Below are 21,033 nucleotides of genomic sequence, written 5' to 3' on the forward strand. Positions count from 1 at the left end.
ATACGAGACATATTGGACTGTTGGATCATGTGCAAAGACATCCAGTTTTAAGGATATGTAGCTTGGAAAGGCAGAATTTGGATAAGTAGGAGCACTTATTTAGATTAATAGCAATGATGTTTGAACCCAAGACCAGAACCTTGCGTTCTAAAATCATGTCAAGAAATCACTTTATCCAAAAGCTTGTGCTTGTTGCCTTTAGGCTAACAATGTATGTCGAATAAACTAAACACTATCATGGTTAATCGGTGCATAATGAAATTCAAGCATTTCTTCACCATTGAGATATATGACAGTATACAATATAAACAGTTCTTATGTCAGAAGTAAAGATTCCTGCACAATTACCTCTCAATAATGCAGAAAAAGGAGGTAATATGGGAGGGTCTTGCGTCTGTGCTGCATAAAAAAATCATAATGAAAAAGGCAATCAGATTTCAGATTACATATTAGCTACACACAGATTAACTATATATATCATGTCCCTTAGGCCTTAGTAGTGTTCTTCATATTTCTATAGTTAAATCTGGGAGCTAATTAGTGCCCATCTTTTCATAATATACCTGGCCCTGGGAAAATATAAAACTGAGGAGAAGTCAAACCCTTCAATTTTAATAATTACAATGAGGCAGATACAAAAAAAACTATGACAGGGTGATTTGGCCATGGTGGAGATTCACAATAAGGACTCTAAGCTCAAGAAGCTTCAAATTCTTACTACTTTTGATATGTCCTAATTATCTGAATTACTGTCTTGATACTTTGTGCTTGCCTTTTCAGTTGCATCCCACATTATTAAGTTGTTAGGCTTCAGTTTTTAACAGCAAATCTTTGTTCAAACAGCACGTGTTGAGATGAAAGAGAGAGAACAAGAAAAAAAAAAGAGCTGATTCGAGTGGAATTCTGAATAAACAGATTTCGAAATACATTACACTCTTTGGACTAAAACGTTTTACAATAATCATCCATTGACATAACTAGATAGAGCATGTTCACATCTTAACTTGACTAGTAGTTCTAATAAGACTCTTCAGTAATTAATTCCGTATGACCAAACTTAACTTGACCAATAGTTCTAATAAGAATCTTCAGTGATTAATTATGTATGACCAAAGGTTTTAAATTCTCTAACGAAGATCATCAAAAGAAGTTAATAAGACAAATAATCTTTGGAGCATTCATTTGGATAGGACACATGTTTGCGTACCTGCAAGTGAAAAGCAACTAGAGATATTACAGACAAAGAGCTCATGGTGCGATCTTTTGAGCTGTTGATATCATAAGCCTTTGCCCAAGCTTTCATCTGCAGAAAATGCATGAAACGAAATCAAATGGCCAAAATATATGACAGCTGACTTATAAACAATGATACCCCAGAATACATTGACATTCTTGCTTGCTTTAAATCAAAAATAAAAGCAAGACATCCTGACACAGAAGAAATTTTTTTGATTGAAACATAAGCCTTTGGATCAATAAGTAACATATGTTAAAAAAAAGATAACTCCAAAATTTCAAACCCAGATTAATTAAGAGTAGCTTTAGCAGAGAAAATAAAGTATCATACCAGATAACTTAGTATCTGAAACCTTCCATCAATTGAAGAGACAATTGTGAAAATAGACGAACGGGAAACACCATCCTTGTTTTCAACTGAAACATCACATTCAATTCCAGTGCCAGAATCAATTACTTTCACAACCGGCACTCTGGCTCCCAGGATAGGTATGATCTTGGAAATGTGACCCTTTCCTGCAATCTCATTAAAATATATTAGCAAAATTCTGCAAATTACTTTCAAAATAAGCTTCACACAAGTATAAAATTCGAATAGCATGTATTGTAAATGGTAGTAATATGCAACAAAAATTATTATGTGATATCAACTCAGTTTGGGGCTACGTGTTTCATGGTAATATATCTCACATGCAACTTTGTTTGCTTTTGATCTGTAACCATATGCTTTCATCTGTTAGTCCTAGAGTCCTCAACCATAGTAAACCATTCATTACAACTTCCAAGTGTCTCCAAACATGATGACAACCCAGTAGCAACAGCTTTCAGACAATGCCAACTTGAAATTCAACAAAGAATATTCGGTAGACATCCATGAGCATTAGTATAACACATGAAAAACACAACAGTTGGCAACATCCAAAATGATGTTAAACAAAGGGACCCCCTCAGTGTTTGACTTGCATTTAATGTCGATAACTGGCGCTTGAGAGGATGTATAAATGGAACTGAGGAGTGACGGCACATGATCTAATCAAATTTTTTTTTTAAATAATGAGTAGACAAGAAACTAAAAAAATGAATTAAATAATGGATATAGGTTATACTACATGCAGTCCACTGTGCAGCTAAGGAGTTGAATTAGAAAAGAATATGTCAGCCTAATTACAGATAAAAGAACAACCTCACAAAGGTGAAAGGCCACTTGTTGGATTTCAGTAAATAATAAGAATAAAAACTTAGAATAAACGCAATTGGTAATCTCAAATGTTTCTGAGAAAGAGTTAAGTTGCAAACACCTACTGAAGCAGCAATGATGAAACAAAATAGATAACAGAAAATAGAAATGACTGAATTAAATGATACCCAAATGTCATCCCAAAGCAAAGATTCAAGTCTAGATCTAGCAGAAAATCTGGAGAATGACGACCAATAAGGCTCTTGAGAATGACGATGTTCATGGAGGACAATAAAAGCATAGAGCAGTTACGAAATGTCGACCATAGTTGTCCACTGTTTAAGTAATACCCTATATACGTATTCAATTTTTTCCTCATAATTCTTTTATTCTCATCATCATACTTTAAGTTGACTATTGCTTTGTGTTAAACATTAGAATTCATTACTGGCATGATTTTACAAACTGCAGGCACCAAGGTTAAAACTTCTTCTAAAATTGCACTCCTAAAAAAAGCCGTATATAGGGACCTTCTTTAATCCTAAGCAAGTTAAGCAAGGAACAGTACATGACTGGAAATAGCTATAGTCCGCAAAGGTTGTATTTCTCTTGGTGAAATAGTAACTAATTTATTTATCGTTCTCAAACATGAAATAAAATTTAATTGTTTTTGACATTATGATCCGATGAACTATTTCACATAAAAAAACACAACAGTTTATAGGGGCCAAATAAATCTAGCCGTTGGGTTTAAGGAAATTTTCTCCTTTGTTACAAGGCACAAGGTAGTGTCTAGTGTGTGTCATTAGTAGCTATATTCCTGGAAAGTTTGGAGATTTCTTTCAAACAGTAAATTGTATATAATTCTCAAACACAAAAAATAAATAAATAAATAATAAAAGAAAAGGTTCATCTTGTCTTATAACAATGGAGACATAGGAATGCGTAGCAACAAAATGAATCTGTAACCAAAGTTGGGATAGAGGAAGTTTTGTCTCCTTTGGTATAGTTTGCATTAATAACCTTATCCAAAAAATAAGTATGAACTGTTAACTTTGCTTGCTTTCTCAAAGATACTCTTCTCAGATGTAGAAGGGTCTATCAAAAGAAAAGTGAGGAGCAATTTCATACGACACGAAGGTTACAGAAATCGCTAGGTGGCCTAGGCGTTGGACCCGACTCCTAGACCCTAGGCGAGGCCAAAGCGTTTTTCTATTTTTTTAGTTTTTAATAATAATTACTGACAGTAAATGCCAATGTTATAGAATGCTTACACGCTGGACTGACACCTAGGCGGATTTCTTAGGTGGTGGTAGAGGATATTTTGTTGAAGATCTGGAGAGGTAGAGGTGTTCATAGTTGGAGTTGGAGGCTGGAGGACGTGGAGGCTGTAATGGAGGAAATCATGATCAACGCCTAAAGGGTGCAGACCATGTAGGCAGACCATATTCTCTTAGGCGCTCCCAAAACCTAGATGGGCAGCCTGGGTACCGCCTAGGCGCTAGGTGCTAGCTAGGCAACCAAGATATCGTCTAGGCCTAGGCGGATGCTTTTTAAAACATTGTATGACACACTATGGAAGGGCATAAATTGTGCCATTTGTTTTGCCTACATATGTAGTCAAACCTTAGGCTAAAAATGGCACTTTAGAAATACCAAAATTAGTCTAAACATATTTCTTATTTAGTTAGAGTTGGCTTCAAGTCCCAGACCACACGCTAAAGTACAATCAAATACTAAATTTAAAGGAAAAATGCCCATAAACAGGTTAACGTGTTAGTCATTACTTTGAACTTTATACAAGAATCTGGTAAACTTCTTAAGTTCAGAAATCTTCTTAGGACGAGGGAATTCTGTCGTATAATCATTACTGAAGTTAACAGATAGATCCAAATCACTTCCAGCAGTGAATAAGTCCATTGTGAAAGATCCAAAGGCTTCCACAACAGGAAACCCCTTATTATTACCTGAAAACAAAAAAGAAGGCCAATAAGTAATAAATTTCCTTGTCAGATGAAGACAGCGAACAAGTAGAGAGAAGAATGAGAGTATCAAAAATATACATTGGTGGATAGGTGATCGGGTGGAGGAAAGAGAAGGATGGATAGGTAACTAGAAGCGACAACCAAAATCCTCGGTTATAGAGAATGTAGTACTACATACGATATGTGACATATATGATAATGCTACATTATATGATAATGCAAGAATACAAATGTATTTTGACAGCAAAAGCATGTATATAATAATAGATATTCTAAAACTGTAAAGTAAATAAACCAATCGTCATTTATTCATGAATGAGATCATAGTTCACACATGTACATATAGAATTTCATGACATAGAGAATGTAGTACTACATACGATATGTGACATATATGATAATGCTACATTATATGATAATGCAAGAATACAAATGTATTTTGACAGCAAAAGCATGTATATAATAATAGATATTCTAAAACTGTAAAGTAAATAAACCAATCGTCATTTATTCATGAATGAGATCATAGTTCACACATGTACATATAGAATTTCATGACCGCCAATATGAAACGTCATTAGGCCACAGGAACATACATTGCCTTTCCTAGCATTGGAAATAAAAGATAAACATTACAGCAAGAAAGCTTATTATTCACATAAGTGGTGAGGATATATCTATACTAATTTCAAATTAGATTGCTGTAGGCTTATGGCAACAGAACTGCAGGAAAAGATTATAGTGCTGCAGTGGCACGGGTCATACAAATATTGATGACCTAACAGTATTAAAAGTATATTTACAATAAAATATTCCTTCATGCATTACCATGTATTACTAAAATAATAAAATTTTCTCCAGTGTTATTTATAGAAAAAAGGCATTTTTTTAATGAAACTAAGTTAGTTCCACTCAAACCAATTAAGTTGCATGACGTGTATAAAAAGTAGAACCACCTTATGGAGGTTGATGCAATCAACAACATTTTTTACACTAGAAATTTTCAAGATGACTTTGATTCCCCCCCCCCCCAATTAACCTTTCAGATCCCCCCGTCCCCCCCAACCCATACCATTTTATTCTGACTAGAATAAGAAAAATGTCATTTTTCGAGCTGCAAAGGATAGGAAATTATCTGAGGGCACAGCTCTCTCGAATATTTCTCTAAGTGCAGTTGTCTTTTCTACCTTTCTCAGTCGCTAATTTTAACATCACTTGTCTTGCACAGTGGTGTTCTTTGTGCTGATTCCATTCACATAAAGGGAAAGGACTCAGCTAGGTAGGTATGAATATAAGAATGTTATTGATATCCATGAAAATGGATACTTGCAAGTTGAAGAATGATTTTTCTAAGTAATCCATAATTTGGTAGAAAGAATTAGTACTCAAGAGAGTAGGCGATAAGTTGAATGGTAAGATAAAATTGAGTGCATTATAAGAATCGAGAGCTAAATTATCGGGTAAGTGTTAGATAATCCTTAGATACATGTTCATGAATTTATATATGTAAGGGTTTTCATATTTCTAATATAGATAGATAGATGGATGACACATGAGCTTGCTTGTAAGGTTAAAACTTGTAAGGTTAAAAGTTAAAACAAATTGGTATCGGAGCTCATGGCTCAATGGGCCCTTAATAAATACCTTTATGTCCTCGAGACTCTACTTTCATGGGTTAGAGCTCAAGGTGGAGTGCATAAGGTGTTATATTTGGTCCTGCTGGCTCGTGTAACTTGGTTTGGTTAGGGCTCACTTGGATTCACATTTTGTCACACTTGTGTGCAGTGTGCTATGTTCATTTGTAAAGTGGGTACACTGAGATGCTATCTCTATTAGCCATTCAGCTATTATACTGGGCTCCAGTTGACCTCAACTGAACCAAGTTAAGATGTAGATTTGTTAGGATTGCATATATCCAGATAAAGTGTACGTATACTTAGCAAAACAGGCAAAAGATGTGATTAATTCCAAAATTGGAGGAGGAGGTAGATGGATATATCGCTAAATATGCTTGGACTAATGATTCAAATAGGGTTGATCCTTTTAAGTCCATTGAGCCTAAGCAGATTAGCCCAGTCTATCACCACTGATGGGCCTTTGCAACGTAACAATTCTTTTAGTAATATCTAAAATTTTATACTTATATTTGAAATTATTCCTTTATATGGTGATGTGAAAATCTGTCATGGCACCAACTGCAAGAGTAGTCTCCCGGCGACCTGGGGGTCACACAGTCACGGGTTCAAGTCATGGAAACAACCTCTTGTATTAATGTAAGGTAAGTCTGCATATAATAGACCCCACATTGTTCGATCCTCCCTAGACCCCACACATAATGAGAGCTTTCTGCATCATGTTGCCTCTAATAATCTGTTAATTGAATGTTTGATTAAAGAATTTGATTTGATATTGTAAGCATAACAAAACATAACATCATGTTGATAATAAAACAAAAATATAAAGGGATCAAATGTTAATTGATAATGAAATTAACAGAATAATGCATTATTATATTTGATTCAAAGGCTTACATGTTATAACAAGTTTTTACGCATATGCATATAGTAGCAGATGCTCTCATACAAGATTAATTAAGTCTAAATCCATAGCCTATTGGAAGTACAACATACTTCTGAGAACCTAGGTAACTATGTCTGAAAACATCCACATAGCACCATCAATATAGAACTTCAATGAGGAGGTCTGACACAGAATCAATAAGCACCAAAAGTCCGAGGAGACACCTCAGACTTAGTCAAACCATTATCTATCATGATGATACTGAATTCTAATTCAATAAGATATTCAGAGACTTTATGTATCTCTACAACAATAACAAGAGATTTCTACATGACAATACTACAGGCCTTCCAATTTTCGAATCAAAAACAAATCCACAAGTCAAGTACATGTTTCAACAAAGTTAAAAGGCAATAAAGTATTAGAAGTTTTACCAAACGCATCTTTTGCCAACAAGTTGAAAGCTCGAACCAAAGCCTCACGCTGCTCATATTCACCAGGTCTAGGACGCAATATCTCATATATATCAAAAAAGCATGATTCAAGTGCAAAGACAAATTCAGGACTAAACCTGATTGTGTTTAACTCATCCAATTCTAGTTTAACTGCACGTTTGCACAAAGCTGAAGGAGAAAATGAACAGGCAAAGTAGAAAATAAATTAAACTTTAAATACATATCATCGCATTAAAAAATAGAAGCGTGATAATCTAAAATTTTATGAAAATGCAAAAACCACAATAAGTTTCACCTGAATATAAGTGTTTTAACCTTCAGTAGAAAAGCTACTTGAGTTTGCAAGAAGAATACTAAATGTGAATAGATTTTAAGTTCCTTGATGATCACAAAATTCTATGCTTGGTTGACAAGGAGCTGAGATTGTATAGAAATATGTCTGTGCACCCGGTTTTTAAATGTGAAGAAACAGCATGCAGGAACATAGAAAAAACAAACATGGAACAAAAGGATAAATATCCAAAAAAAAAAACTAAACAAAATATGCCAGTCCCACCAACCTCCAAAAACTTGTTTGAAAAATGAAGATTTTAAGTTGCTTGATGATCACAAAATTCTATGCTTGCTTGACATAGAACTGAGATTGTATAGAAACGTGCCTGTGCACCCAGTTTTTAAATATGAAGAAACCACATGCAGGAACATAGAAAAAAACAAGCATGGAACAAAAGGATAAATATGACAAAAAACTAAACAAAAAATGCCAGTCCCACCAACCTCCAAAAACTTGTTTGAAGAATGAAGATCAATCATGTTTCTTAACATGAAAGATTTGCTCACTATTCTCCAATCAAATGTTTTTTCTAAAGATTGAATTTAGCTCTAAACGAAGAGTATAGAAGAATTTACATCTGGACAATGTACCTGCCTGACCTAATTCCATGATGCAGAACCTGTTATAAGATGAAGCAATTATTTCGAATCAGAAGATTCAAGAAAAAATTATAAATAAATTGATCATTCACTGTGATGCAGCATATATGTAAAACACCTTAAGATGGTTATTATTTGTAAGGTAACATGCAGTTAGAGAAGGAAAAACTCTGCTGTGTCAAAGGTGAAATTTATTGTTACATGAGTTACCCCTTTGATTTTTTGTTTGATCGACTTAAAAAGAAAAAACAACTGGATGTACTATTATGGCAATGACCAGCAAATTTTTTTAAATTATCTGCTCAACCTACACATTCTTTTAACCTATATTCATACTTAGCAAAACAGAATATATCAAAACAAAATGGAACTGGAGATATATTGTGTTAAGTAGGGAATTTTTATGATTTTCTAATTGTTTGTTAATATCACATTTGGCCACTAATTATCATGGTGTATGCTTACTATCCACATGTTTATAGATTTTACATAATTTCTTATCTCTTCGTATTAATATATTATAACAGACTAATATTTATTGATCTTGCTTTTACATATTTAATTGTCATTACCTGCTCAAGTGGAGTTACAATTTGGGTTTTCTTTGAATCCAATCTGAATCAGCCCCATTCAATCGACTTTAACCTACTGTAACTGGCCAACCAATAAATATTAATAGAAGACCGTCTCAATAGTACCTCAGTTCTATTAGAGCTCAAAACTTATATCCAAATTCTAAGCTTATATGAGAGAGCAACCTAGATTTCTCGCACTAGAGGAAAAGAAACAAGGGTGATAAGTAATGAAACTCTAAATGCTTTCTCGGCTTCACTGTCCATTTTTTCTGTATTCATTTGATTCTTGTTTTGCGTATCATTTGATTCTCTCTTCCTGTTTTGCTTACCATTTGATCCCTTTTCCCTTTTTGCTTCGGTATCGGCAATTTGTGTCAATTTTGGGCACAATATATTGGCTGAGATGGGCATTTCAAGTCTTTAAACCTTGTTCTTGAGTTATATTAACAAAGATATTTTAGACTTACCAAAATCTGAGAGAAGCTGTTTCTAGATTCCAATGGACGGATAAAACTACACAGGTCTGAATAGTAATAAAATTAAATTTATTAAAGGTTCAGAAAATCTCACAAACTCTTGATACGCAACAATCCGAATTCAATGCTATATAAACCGTTTAACGCAAAATACATAATTTTGAACGATAGGTCCGGGCTCATTCACGTATATATATACATGTAATTTTCAAGTATTGCTTTTTTCTTTTCTAACATAGGATGAATTCGGAATTTCAAGAAATGCTCGATACAGATAAGAAGCAAGAGAGAAACTCTGGAGGATAAAAAAGATTGTTCATGAAAGAGAAAACCTAAATGAGGATTCGATGAATAGAAGGGAAGAAATCGACTGACCTTGAATCGGGGCGATTGATTGATAGACCGAGCGATTGCAAGAGATTTAGGGTTTAGAATTGAGAAAAGGTGCCGCCTTTGTGCTCGTATCCTAAGGGCTAAAGAAGAAGATTCTATATTATCTCTCCACTCTTATTTCTAATTTCTCGCTGGTCCCTTATAATCCCATTCATTTGCTTTCGATACGGTTCGGATATGACATTTATTATAATCATAACTATTTTCTGAAAACAAATACGGATATGGTTCGGATATTCATCAGTAAAAAAAAGCATTACCATATCCGCATTAAACGGAAACGGAAACGGTTCGGATATTAGTGAGTCGGATACGGATGTGATACGGATACTAATTGGATATTTGGGAAATAGATATTAATAGGATATGATAAAAATACATATGATTTTAATAACTCGCAAAGTAAGACAAGTTACCTCATAGACTTTGTTGCTATTCTGTATGACAAACCTCAGAACATCATAGCAGGCCCTGAATAAAAAATAAAAAATATTGAATACCATAAAATAGATACTTTGAGCACTTCAAAATGTGATTTCTAATGTGTGTAGTACCCCTTGAACTACGTCCATCACATTCAAACAAGCAATGTTTACATTTCGCTATCTTGATTTTCAGCAAGTTTATCGAGTTTCAGACTCGTGTGGAGAAGCAGCTTGGACTTTAGGTGAAAAGACTCAGAAGCGACAGAGGAGGAGAGTACCGATCTAAAGAGTCGGAAGCATACTTTAAGGAGCATTGAATCATTGTTGAAACTATTGCTCCATATTCTTCGCAATCCAATAGGATTGCAGAAAGGAAGAATCACACATTGACCAAGATGGTGAATTCGATGCTAATCACATCTGGTCTACCTACCTGCTATTGGGGAAAGGCTATGCTAATGGAAAACTGAATTCTAAACTGAGTACCCTATTCCAAAACTGACAATACTCCTCAACAATTATGGTTGGGATATCTAGATCTTTTGGATAGTCTCAAAGTGTGGGGGGTGTCTCGCATATGTTCGAGTTCCAGATATTAGAAGGCCTAAGCTCGGACCAAAGGCAAACAGGTGTGTGTTTCTTAGCTTTGCTGAAGATAGTGATGCTTACAAATTCCTGAACCTTGGAACGAACTCCATCATTGAAGCTCGGGATGCAGAGTTCTTTATGGGCAAGTTTATCAAGGATAAATGTTTATTGCTCAAAAATATACCAAAGAATGCTGGTACGTTAGATGCACCAGAGACCATTGAAGCTCAGGATGCAGAGAATGCTAGTACGTCAAAAGCACCAGAGGAGCCAGTTTCGCGAGAAACTAAAAGTGTCAATGATGAAGGAGTTACCGAACCACCTTCCAAGTGTGTTAGGAGATAGAAAGATTTTGGAAATGACTTCATCACCTATAATGTGGAAGGAGATCCACAAACTTTCTAAGAAATAATGCAGTCAACAGACGTTCTTTTGTGGAAAGAAGCTGTAGATGATGGGATTGATTTATTGATCCAAAATCACACTTGAGAGCTAATGGATGTACCTGAATGTGCAAAGCCTATCAGTTGTAAGTGGATCTTTAAGAAGAAGCTTCATCCTGATGGTGCTATTGAGAAGTACAAAGCAAGACTGGTGGCAAAAGGATTCTCTCAAAAAGAAAGAATATATTTCTTTTATATCTATGCACCAGTTTGTAAGATTACTACCATCAGAGTGCTTATCGTATGGGCGGCGATAAAAAGTTTATCATACATCAGATGGATGAGAAGACTGTCTTTCTCAATGAAAATCTCACAGAAGAGATCTACATGGAAAAATCAGAAGGACTTGATGCTCCAGCTGGTAAAGTTTGTAAACTTGTTAAGTCTTTATATGGACTTAAGCAGGCATCGAAACCCTGGCATGAGAAGTTTGATGGGGTTGTTTGCAACAATGAGTATCAAGTTAGTAAATCTGATTAGTGCCTATACATCAAGGTTGCTGAAGGAAAGGTGGTGGTTTTATGTCTCTATGTGGATGATATACTCATCATCGGGTGTGATTTGGAAATAGTAATATCTACTAAGAAATTTCTTTCAGCACAGTTCAACATGAAGGACCTTGGAAGTACAAACGTAATTCTCGGAATCAAAATCATATACTTTAAAGAGGGTATTGGATTGTCCTAATCTCATTATGTTGAGAGCATGCCAAGAAAGTATGGCTACTACGACCTGCCAGAACTGTCAGTTTCGTATGATTGCAACAAGAAGCTACGACCGAACACTGGAAGACCAGTAGAGCAGCTAAGGTACTCAAAGATCATTAGAAGTCTTATGTATGTGATGAGCTACACAAGGCCAGACATAGCATTCGATGTAGGAATGCTTAGTAGATTCATAAGTAATTTTGGAAAGCTTTATTAGGATACTATTTAGAGATTGATGAGATACTTGAAAGGAACTACAGATTTGGGTCTATTCTACACTGGATATCCGACTGTAATCGAAGGCTATTCAGATGCTAGCTGGTGATCAGAACCAGATGAGTGCAAATCTACTGAAGGTTTTGCCTTCATCATGGGTAGAGATGTCGTCTCGTGGAAGTATAAGAAGCAGACTATGATTGACCAATCATCGATGGAATCTGAGTTCTTCACACTATGTGCTGCAGGAGATGAAGCTGAGTGGCTCAGTTATTTTCTCCGAGACCTTCCATTAACAGAATTACAAGGTATAATTACTATCTATTATGATAATCAGGCGGCGAGTGTTGTGGCAGCAAACTCGATGTTCAATGGAAAGAAGTGGACCATTCGTTTGAAGCATGACTATTTGAGAGAATTCATTTGTTAAGGAGTCATCTCTGTGATTAACGTCCGGTCTTCAGAGAATGTGGCTAATCCTTATTAGCTAAGGGTTTGAAAAAAGACATAGTCGAAAGGACGTCTGTTGGAATTGGTCTTAAAGTTTTGTGAGTCTTACAAATACCTACTGTAAGGACCATGAATTTTCGATACGTATTTAAATAATTTTTCTAGTATTTAAAATATTCAATTTTATTTTATTAATATTTTCCCAATTTCTAGAAATTTTGAGTTTTCAAAATAAATAAATAAATAAATAAATAAATAAAATATATAGTCCTGTATTTATTAGTTCTGCTAAATATTAATTTATAGTTTAGTGAATTTTTAATAATTATTTGGTCACTGACATTATTAATCACTTTGTTATTATTAATGTAAACCTGAGCTTAGTACATTAGTACATATGTAAATATATAAATATTTAGCTGTTAATTATTTATTAATATTATTATATGGTTAATTATTATAATGATTATTTTTAAATATTATGAATAAATAAATAAAGAGATATATTTCCCATAATCTTCTTTCCCCTTAATTTTCTCTCATTTGAATTCCTTCCAAAATTTTCCCTAATCAAATTTTCAATCAACCTTAAATCACTCCCCAAGATTTTTTTCTCCAGCCTCAAATCATTCTTTCCTTTTTTCTCATTCTCAAAATTTCAAAATTCAAAAACATATCAAATATACTCCCCAAAATCTCGTGCAAAAATCTCTCTCTCTCTCTCTCTCTCATCTTATTTCCATCACAGCCGTACTCTCTCTCTTTTCGTTCTCTCTCTCCATTCAGTTCACACCCTAAATAGTAAAACCACCTCTCTTATTCTGCTCTATCCTCAAGCACCGAACCCGACCCGCCACGCACTACCTTAGATCATTACCCCCACGCGACCATTCCCCAAGACGCCTCCCACCGAACCCCAGCCATCGGTTTTCGTCGTCGGCCTGCTGGTCGGAACAATCGCCAGCGCCTCCCTAAACTCAGCGCTGCCACAAATACGCCGCCGAGACATTCCGACGGCAAGCCGGCCAGCCAATCGTGCCCAACACGGATCCGCTCGCCGTCGCCCTAGACCCAAATGACGCAGCCCCACCCATCGCCGTTTTTTTGCTACCTCTCTGAACCGGCGCCTCCGACAGCCATATCTGACCTTACCCACACGGCGTCGCCGTTAGCCGCCGCTCCAGCTCCAGCCCTCGTCTCACCTCTTCCTCACCCTCATGCCCCCCATCCCTATCTCAAAACCCAACGGCCATCAACTGCATCTTCCATCTCCGACGGCCTACCCATGCTCCGACGAACCGCACCCAAGTCGCCAGCTCAGCCCATTGTCGAGCCGCACCCTCGTTGACCTCCTGACCTGAGCTCTCCGCTCCCCTTGCCCCTTCGCCGCGAGCACCGCTCTGGACTCGCTGTCCGTGCCACAACTAGCCTATATCCCACAAGAACTCATAATTAGCCAAGAAACGAGTCATGTAACTAGCCATCCTATAACAGGTCACTGGTTCACATTATTGGATAACTGATAGATCACAAATTATAAATATCCCAACTCCTCAGACCCACCCCGGTGACTACACAAACTTCACTGGCGCGAGCCCGGAATACAATCACAATCATAATATCTCATCTCCTCAGACCCACCCCGATGACTACACAAACTTCACCAGCGTGAGCCCGTAATATAATCACAATCGCATATATCACAGCTCCTCAGATCCACCCCGGTGACTACACAAACTTCACCGGCGTGAGCCTGGAATATACATCAACAATCCCAACCGCTCACATGGACCAAGACTTTTCCCCCCAATTCTCGTAATTCCAGCTCAACTACACACGGGGTTCTAGATCCTAACTATGTCATATAGGTCACTATAGTCATGAACTCTTAACAATTCTCAATCACAAAAAAGAACAATCAATGCAACTAATCATGTCCAATAATATCATAGCATATCAGATAATCAAAATAAGAATTATAAATCATAAACAGCATCTACATAATTCAGAAAATAATCTTTTTCTAAATTAATTCATTTTAAATTATTTCGCTTAACAATTAATCTAAACTAATTCATTTTCCAAAAGAAATTCTTTTAAATTATTATAATTATCTAAAAATAATTCTTTTGCCAAACTAAATTCTTTTAATCCTTATAATTATTCTAAAAATGCTATTTATCATATTACTATAATATATTTTTAATATTCTTCATCAAACAATCCACGCAGGTAATTATATTAATCCTAATATATACGGACAACTCAAAATAGATCTGAAAATGTAAAGAACGACAAGCTGAGTAAAGGGATCTTGCCTCTGGATATTGTCGAACAAAACGACGAGACTATGACGAATCTGAACAAAGGACAACGGGCTGGGGATTTGGGCATTGTCGTCGGAGCTCGGCGGCTCAAGGTAGCGGTGGCTCAGGTTGATGGTGCTCGGCTCGGCGGGGCCTGGTTCGCTGTGGGTTAATGTCCGGACGTCGGGTCGGCGTGGCCGAGCTCAGATCTGCGACGGATCTGATCAGGGAGGTGACGGAGGTCACGGCGAGCGGCGCGGTGGCAAGGAGAGGAGGAGGCCGACAGGAGGATCTCGGTGTGGGGCGCGTTGGAGGTGCGAGACGAGATCTGCTGTAGGTAGTGGAGGCTGTCAGAGAAGGAGCATAGCTCAGGGGTTACGGCTTTGGGCAACGGTGGCTGGTCAGGGTGGCCGAAGGAGGCTGCGGGGGCTGATTGGCGGTGGAGAGGGAGATGAAGGCGCGTGGTGTTAAGAAACGGCGTGCGGCTACGGGGCTGAGGTGGGCGACGAGGGGCAGCGGCGCGCTCGGGCGAAGTGGGCAGCCGCGGTTGATAGAGGCGGTGGGGGAGGTGGTGATGGTTGACGGAAGAGAGAGGAGAAGAGGAGATGAGGGAGTTGGTGCGATGGCTTAGAGGAGGTCGACGGCTTAGGGGATCTGGAGGCGGTGGCTGGCAGAGGGAAGAGGACGACAAGGTCGGGTTGGTGGAGCGGACAGCGGGGGGAAGAGAGGCGGGCCGACTGCGGCTTAGACGTCGGAAGGAGAAGAACGGGAGAGAGAGAGGGGAAATTTTATACAGGGGCGGCGGCTGCGTTTTGTACAAAAGAGAGGGAGAGAGAGAGAGAAACTCATAAACACACACACACACACACACACACACACATATATATATATAAAGGGAAAATTAGGGTTTTCAAAACAAAAAAAAATTAAAATAAATAATTGTAGGTATTTAAAAATTAAACTAATTACAAAATAATTATCTACAATTAAAAACGTACATACTGTGCTAATACAACAGTTGATACGAAATAGTTAAAATATACCCATATCTATTCCTTTATACAAAAGGGAGAAACAAAGAGCCACTGTTCATGCCACAGTAAATGCTACAGTAGGTTTACTGTAGCATTATTACTGTAGCAGCTGAGAGATTTAAAGGGCACTGTAGCGAATCGGCACTGTAGCAGCTCGGGAAAGGTACTGTAGCAGGCGGGTTACTGTAGCAGCCCAGAAAAATTCAAAACGGGAGAGAGAACACTGTAAAAAAAAAAAAAAAAAAAAAAACCGTGCTTTGCACGGGCCCCACACTAGTTGTACAATTAAACAAAAATAATTAATAAATAAAATATATTTAGTTACATTTAAAATTAAATAATTATGAGATAATTATATACATAGTAAAACGTACTAGTTATACTAATACAACAGATAATATGTAATAGTTAAAATAATACAATAATTTATATCAAAGATATGTAATTAATAATACAAAGTATTATATAAAATAATACGTAATAATATTAATAATACAACATATTATTTAAAATAATACGTAATAGTACTGATAACATAACAAATTAATTCTAGAAAATTTTACAGCACGAAATAAATTTATAAATATTAAAACCATTTAAATAAATTTAAAATTTGGTTTTTAAATTGTAGAAAATTCTAGAAAATCAAGAAAAACACAAATACTCTTTTAAATAATAATTGAATATTTTAAAATACCGAAAAATTATTTTAACTAGTATCAAAAATTCATGATCCTTACAATCCCGAATCCTAAGTAGGGATAAGGCACCTAACACGCGTTGCCGGTTTAGTCTTTCCCCGATTGAAGAAGACACTAGAATCCAAGATTGGGGAATTTTATCCCGAAGCCTAAGTAGGGATAAGTCAGCGCCTAACACGCGTTGTCGGTTAGTCTTTAATCGTAAAAAGGATAAGAGCCCACATATTTGACATTAATAACACCAAAATCCAAGCCTTACACGCACGGAGAATTTTATCCTGAATCCTAAGAAAGGATAAGTCAACGCCTAACACGCGTTGCTGGTTTAGTCTTTCACCGATTGAAAAAGACACCAGAAACCAAGTCTGGGAAATTTTGTCCTGAAGCCTAAGAAGGGATAAGTCAGCGCCTAACACGCATTGCCGGTTAGCTCTTGACCGTAAAAAAAGAACAAAAGCCCACATATTCGATGTTGTGGCAGGTTGTTATTAATAACACCAAAATCCGTACCTTACACACACGGGGAATTTTATCCTAAATCCTAAGAAAGGATAAGTCAATGCCTAACATGCGTTACCGGTTTAGTCTTTCACTGGTTGAAAAAAACACCAGAATCCAAATCTGGGAAATTTTGTCCCGAAGCCTAAGAAGGAATAAGTCAGCGTCTAACAAGCGTTGCTGGTTAGTTCTTGATCATAAAAAGAACAAAAGCCTACATATTCGATGTTGTGGCAGGTTATTATTAATAACACCAAAATCCACGCCTTACACGCACGGAAAATTTTATCATGAATCCTAAGAAAAGATAAATCAATGTCTAACATGCGTTGCCGGTTTAATCTTTTGCCGAGTGAAAAAGACACCAAAATCCGAGTCTTGGGACTTTTATCCTGAATCCTAAGAAGAGATAAGTCAGCACCTAACACACATTGCCAGGTAGTCTATTCCCATAAAAAAGACGAAGTCTACGTATTCATTATCGTAGCACTAAAAGAGTTAACTCTTTTAGCACAATATCACATACAAAACGGACTTAAACAATCCGCATGCAAGCCCGATTCAAACGGTAATCGGTAAAGGCACGTTAAATCTGTTGACGACTGAGGATTGGCCAAAAATCCTAAGTCTACGTCTAATACACGTCACCGGGTAGTCTATTCCCGTAAGAAAGATAAAGCCTATGTTGGACCCTAGAGGGGGGGTGATTAGGGTCTTATGCTAATCTAATCCGATTAAATACCAATTAAAACTAATTAACAAATATATTCTTACAAGATAGATATACAAAGAGTTATGTGCAAGAATATGTAATATACACAAGGTGATATATCCTATATGATAGAAATATATGCAAGGATATATAAACAATAAGATATATCCTAACAAAGAGATATAGACAATGTATGTGCAAGGATATAAAACTAACACAAGGGTAAACAATATGAACTAGATAGTGGATCATATAAATAATGAGCTAATGACAATGGCGACAAGAATTATAAACACAAGTATAAATAAACGCCAAAGCACACTCAAACACAAGATATGATCACGGAGTTCGGATCTTCCGTCCTACGTCTCCGCTCCCCACTCCCGGGGAGAAATCCACTATCAACCGGGTTTTCTACGTTCACCCGAACAACGTTTACACCTCACACTCGGTTTTCTAGCTAACCGAAAACTTTACAATCAACACACTATTGTAATCTCACTCTACACCCACTAAGTGTTGGACCTAGCCGTGTCTCCCTCAAGTGCTCAGTTACAACCTCTCCCTAGGCTCGTCAACCGACGCCACTCCTCTTGGGACGATCCCCGACTCTCACCACACACTCCTCACTAGGTGTACAAGTGTATTACAAAGTGAATCTCACAATAAGCACAATATAACAAATGATTGTTCTCTCTAACAAGATGAGAACTCAATTAAACACAACTCTAAGTCACTAATCTCACAACCCAAAATTATACTATGAATGTAAATACAATAAGCTCAAAAGGTTGTGTGTGAACAAAGAGATATAAATCAAAACTAAACTCAATGTAGTTCTAGCTTAATAACAATGATAATCAAATATATAAAAAAGCTAGAAATAGAGTTTAGAAAACTTCTCAATATATCAAGAGTTGGAGGGAGAATAGTTGAATGCCCAAACACCAATAGATGATCTCCTCAAGCTCTTGTAGAATTGAATCACAAAAACAAACTCTCAATTTGCTTAAAAGCTTTTTAAACACACTTAAACCAAACTAAAACCCTTGTTAAAAACTTTATTAAACTTGATTAAAAAACTCTCTTAATCAACTTGAAAAGACATCAGCAATGGGGTATATATACCCACTCAAAGCTCAGCCAAAAACACCCAAAACAAAAGACCAAAAGACCCAGCCAACGGTACAAAAACTAGCCGTTGGAAACAGAAAAATCCATCGTCGGTCGACCGGAAATTCTGTCGGTCGACCGATGGAGAGCAAAAACACGAAGATCAGCTCTGGCAAAACACGAAAATGGAAACATGTGAATTTTGACATTTTGGCTAAACCATGTTTTGAGACTTTGCACAATGATTATATAGACTTAATAAAATATGTATATGATTATTGTTAAGTCCAAAAACAATGAATACCATATTTTCACAAAATTGCATATTCTATGCAATATTTTCAAAAAACACAATTGTAAATATGAAATATGTGATTTCATATTTATAAACATGAAAACCCAAAACATATGTATGTATATATATAAAACTATATATATATATATAGAAACCAAAACTTGTGTATATATATATAACTATATATATACAAAGAAACCAATAAAATGTGTGTGTATAGATAATTGAGCTTAGAGTACTTAACACACATAATATAAATCCTAAACTACATTACCCAAGCAATCTTGATCTTCAATTAAGCTTGACTTGGTACACGTTACGGATGAAGCTTGAACTTGATCTTTAACTTGAATTGCAAGGCTTCACCGACATTCCGCCAACCTCCTTTGGATATGATCGTGTAGGCTTAATCCATCCAACCTCCAACAACGTTGTTTGTCTATAAAACATAGGAATGTACAAACACTAGACAAACAACATTAGTAATAAATTATTTGTTAAACATCATCAAAACAAGAAGGCCAACAGCCTACGTATTCAATATCGTAGCACTAAGAGAGTTAACTCTCTTAGCACAATGTTACATGCGAAATGGACTTAAACAATCCGCATGGTAGCTCGACTCAAATGGTAGTCGGTAAAGGCTCATCAAACCCATTGATGGCTGAGGGTTTGCCAAAAATCCTATAAGTATGAGAGTCATTGACGCACCAGCTTCATTAGTTGGTCTCGTGACTTAAGGATTCAACAACTTCAGGATAATATCCATACATGCAGATGAATCAGCTTTAACAGTTGGTCCTGCAGTCCCAACATTTGGGACTATCATACTCCAATACTCTAAGAGCTTAAACTGTGTAAACTCCAGCAAACGTATGAGTATAAACTATATTAACGCCGGTCAGTGTGTTACAACAAAGGTTAACGCCAGTCAACGTAAATGTCGATGCCGGTCAACACGACGATGATTTCGCCAAAATAAGGCTAAGAAAAGATTCCGGTTAGAGGATGATTCCAGGGACTTACGCATTCATATATGAATTCCTGACGAAGATAATCAGTTCAAAGTCAACTCAATGATAAGAGTTAAGTTCAGAAACTTACGCATCAACTTCAGTTTAAGATTTTGACAAAGGTCAGACGATAAACACAGCGCCGGAAGAACTTCATCTATTCGATAAAATACTGAATAGACTGAAGGCCGAAGAAGTCAAGAATTGAAGCCAACTACAGGTCCTTTGACACTAACTAAAGGTGGGGGCTATCATATCCAAAGCATTCTAGACTCCTCTATAAAAGAATGAGTATGAAATACTTTGTAGGGGGTATCTATAGGAGTCTAAAACCTATAGGTGTCCGCACACAATTCGAGATGAAGGGAAGGCGATAAACATCATCATCCAAGTCGAGAAGATTTGTCCAAGTGGCTCCCCCCCCCCCCCCCCCCCCCCAAGTGGCCCGTACGCTCATCGATCACCGGAACGGTGAACCAAGCATCCCGTGCGCTCACTGGTAACCTCCAATTGGCCTGCTCACTCATCAGCCAGTTCCAAGCGGCCCGCGTACTCATCGGCCACCACCAAATGGCCTGTATGCTCATCATCCACCGTCAAGCAATCCGCGCGTTCACGCAACACGCAAAGCAAATCGAGGGAGCGTACCAGTCAGTGAAATAATGAAATACACGTAAATAACAAAACAAGTCAAAACCTAGAAAACCAAGAAAGCCCCTGGCTGTCGAGTCGCATCAAAACGACCCGGCCAGGCCAGTGGCTCGGCCATGGGCCGAGACACC

The 21,033-nt window shown here is 37.0% G+C and overlaps 1 protein-coding gene across 4 annotated transcripts in view; it reads right to left on the reverse strand.

The window, feature by feature from the left end:
* The window catches only part of LOC109851045 (protein HESO1), a 19,492-nt gene extending 9,638 nt beyond the window's left edge, over nt 1-9,854 (reverse strand). Inside the window, exons 1-7 of one of the 4 annotated variants that reach the window (XM_020421160.1) lie at nt 9,733-9,854; nt 8,302-8,326; nt 7,353-7,541; nt 4,201-4,380; nt 1,568-1,752; nt 1,208-1,303; nt 349-394 (exon numbers count right to left, since the gene is read on the reverse strand). In XM_020421160.1, the coding sequence (XP_020276749.1) occupies nt 349-394; nt 1,208-1,303; nt 1,568-1,752; nt 4,201-4,333 (460 nt within the window). In that variant the 5' untranslated portion in view covers nt 4,334-4,380; nt 7,353-7,541; nt 8,302-8,326; nt 9,733-9,854. Of the gene's footprint in view, nt 1-348; nt 395-1,207; nt 1,304-1,567; nt 1,753-4,200; nt 4,381-7,352; nt 7,542-8,282; nt 8,327-9,732 lie in introns of all 4 variants that reach the window. The other 3 variants (XM_020421161.1, XM_020421158.1, XM_020421157.1) reach the window with 3 other exon arrangements.

The sequence above is a fragment of the Asparagus officinalis genome, chromosome 7, assembly GCF_001876935.1.
Source record: "Asparagus officinalis chromosome 7, Aspof.V1, whole genome shotgun sequence".
In the NCBI taxonomy this organism is placed as follows: Eukaryota; Viridiplantae; Streptophyta; class Magnoliopsida; order Asparagales; family Asparagaceae; genus Asparagus; species Asparagus officinalis.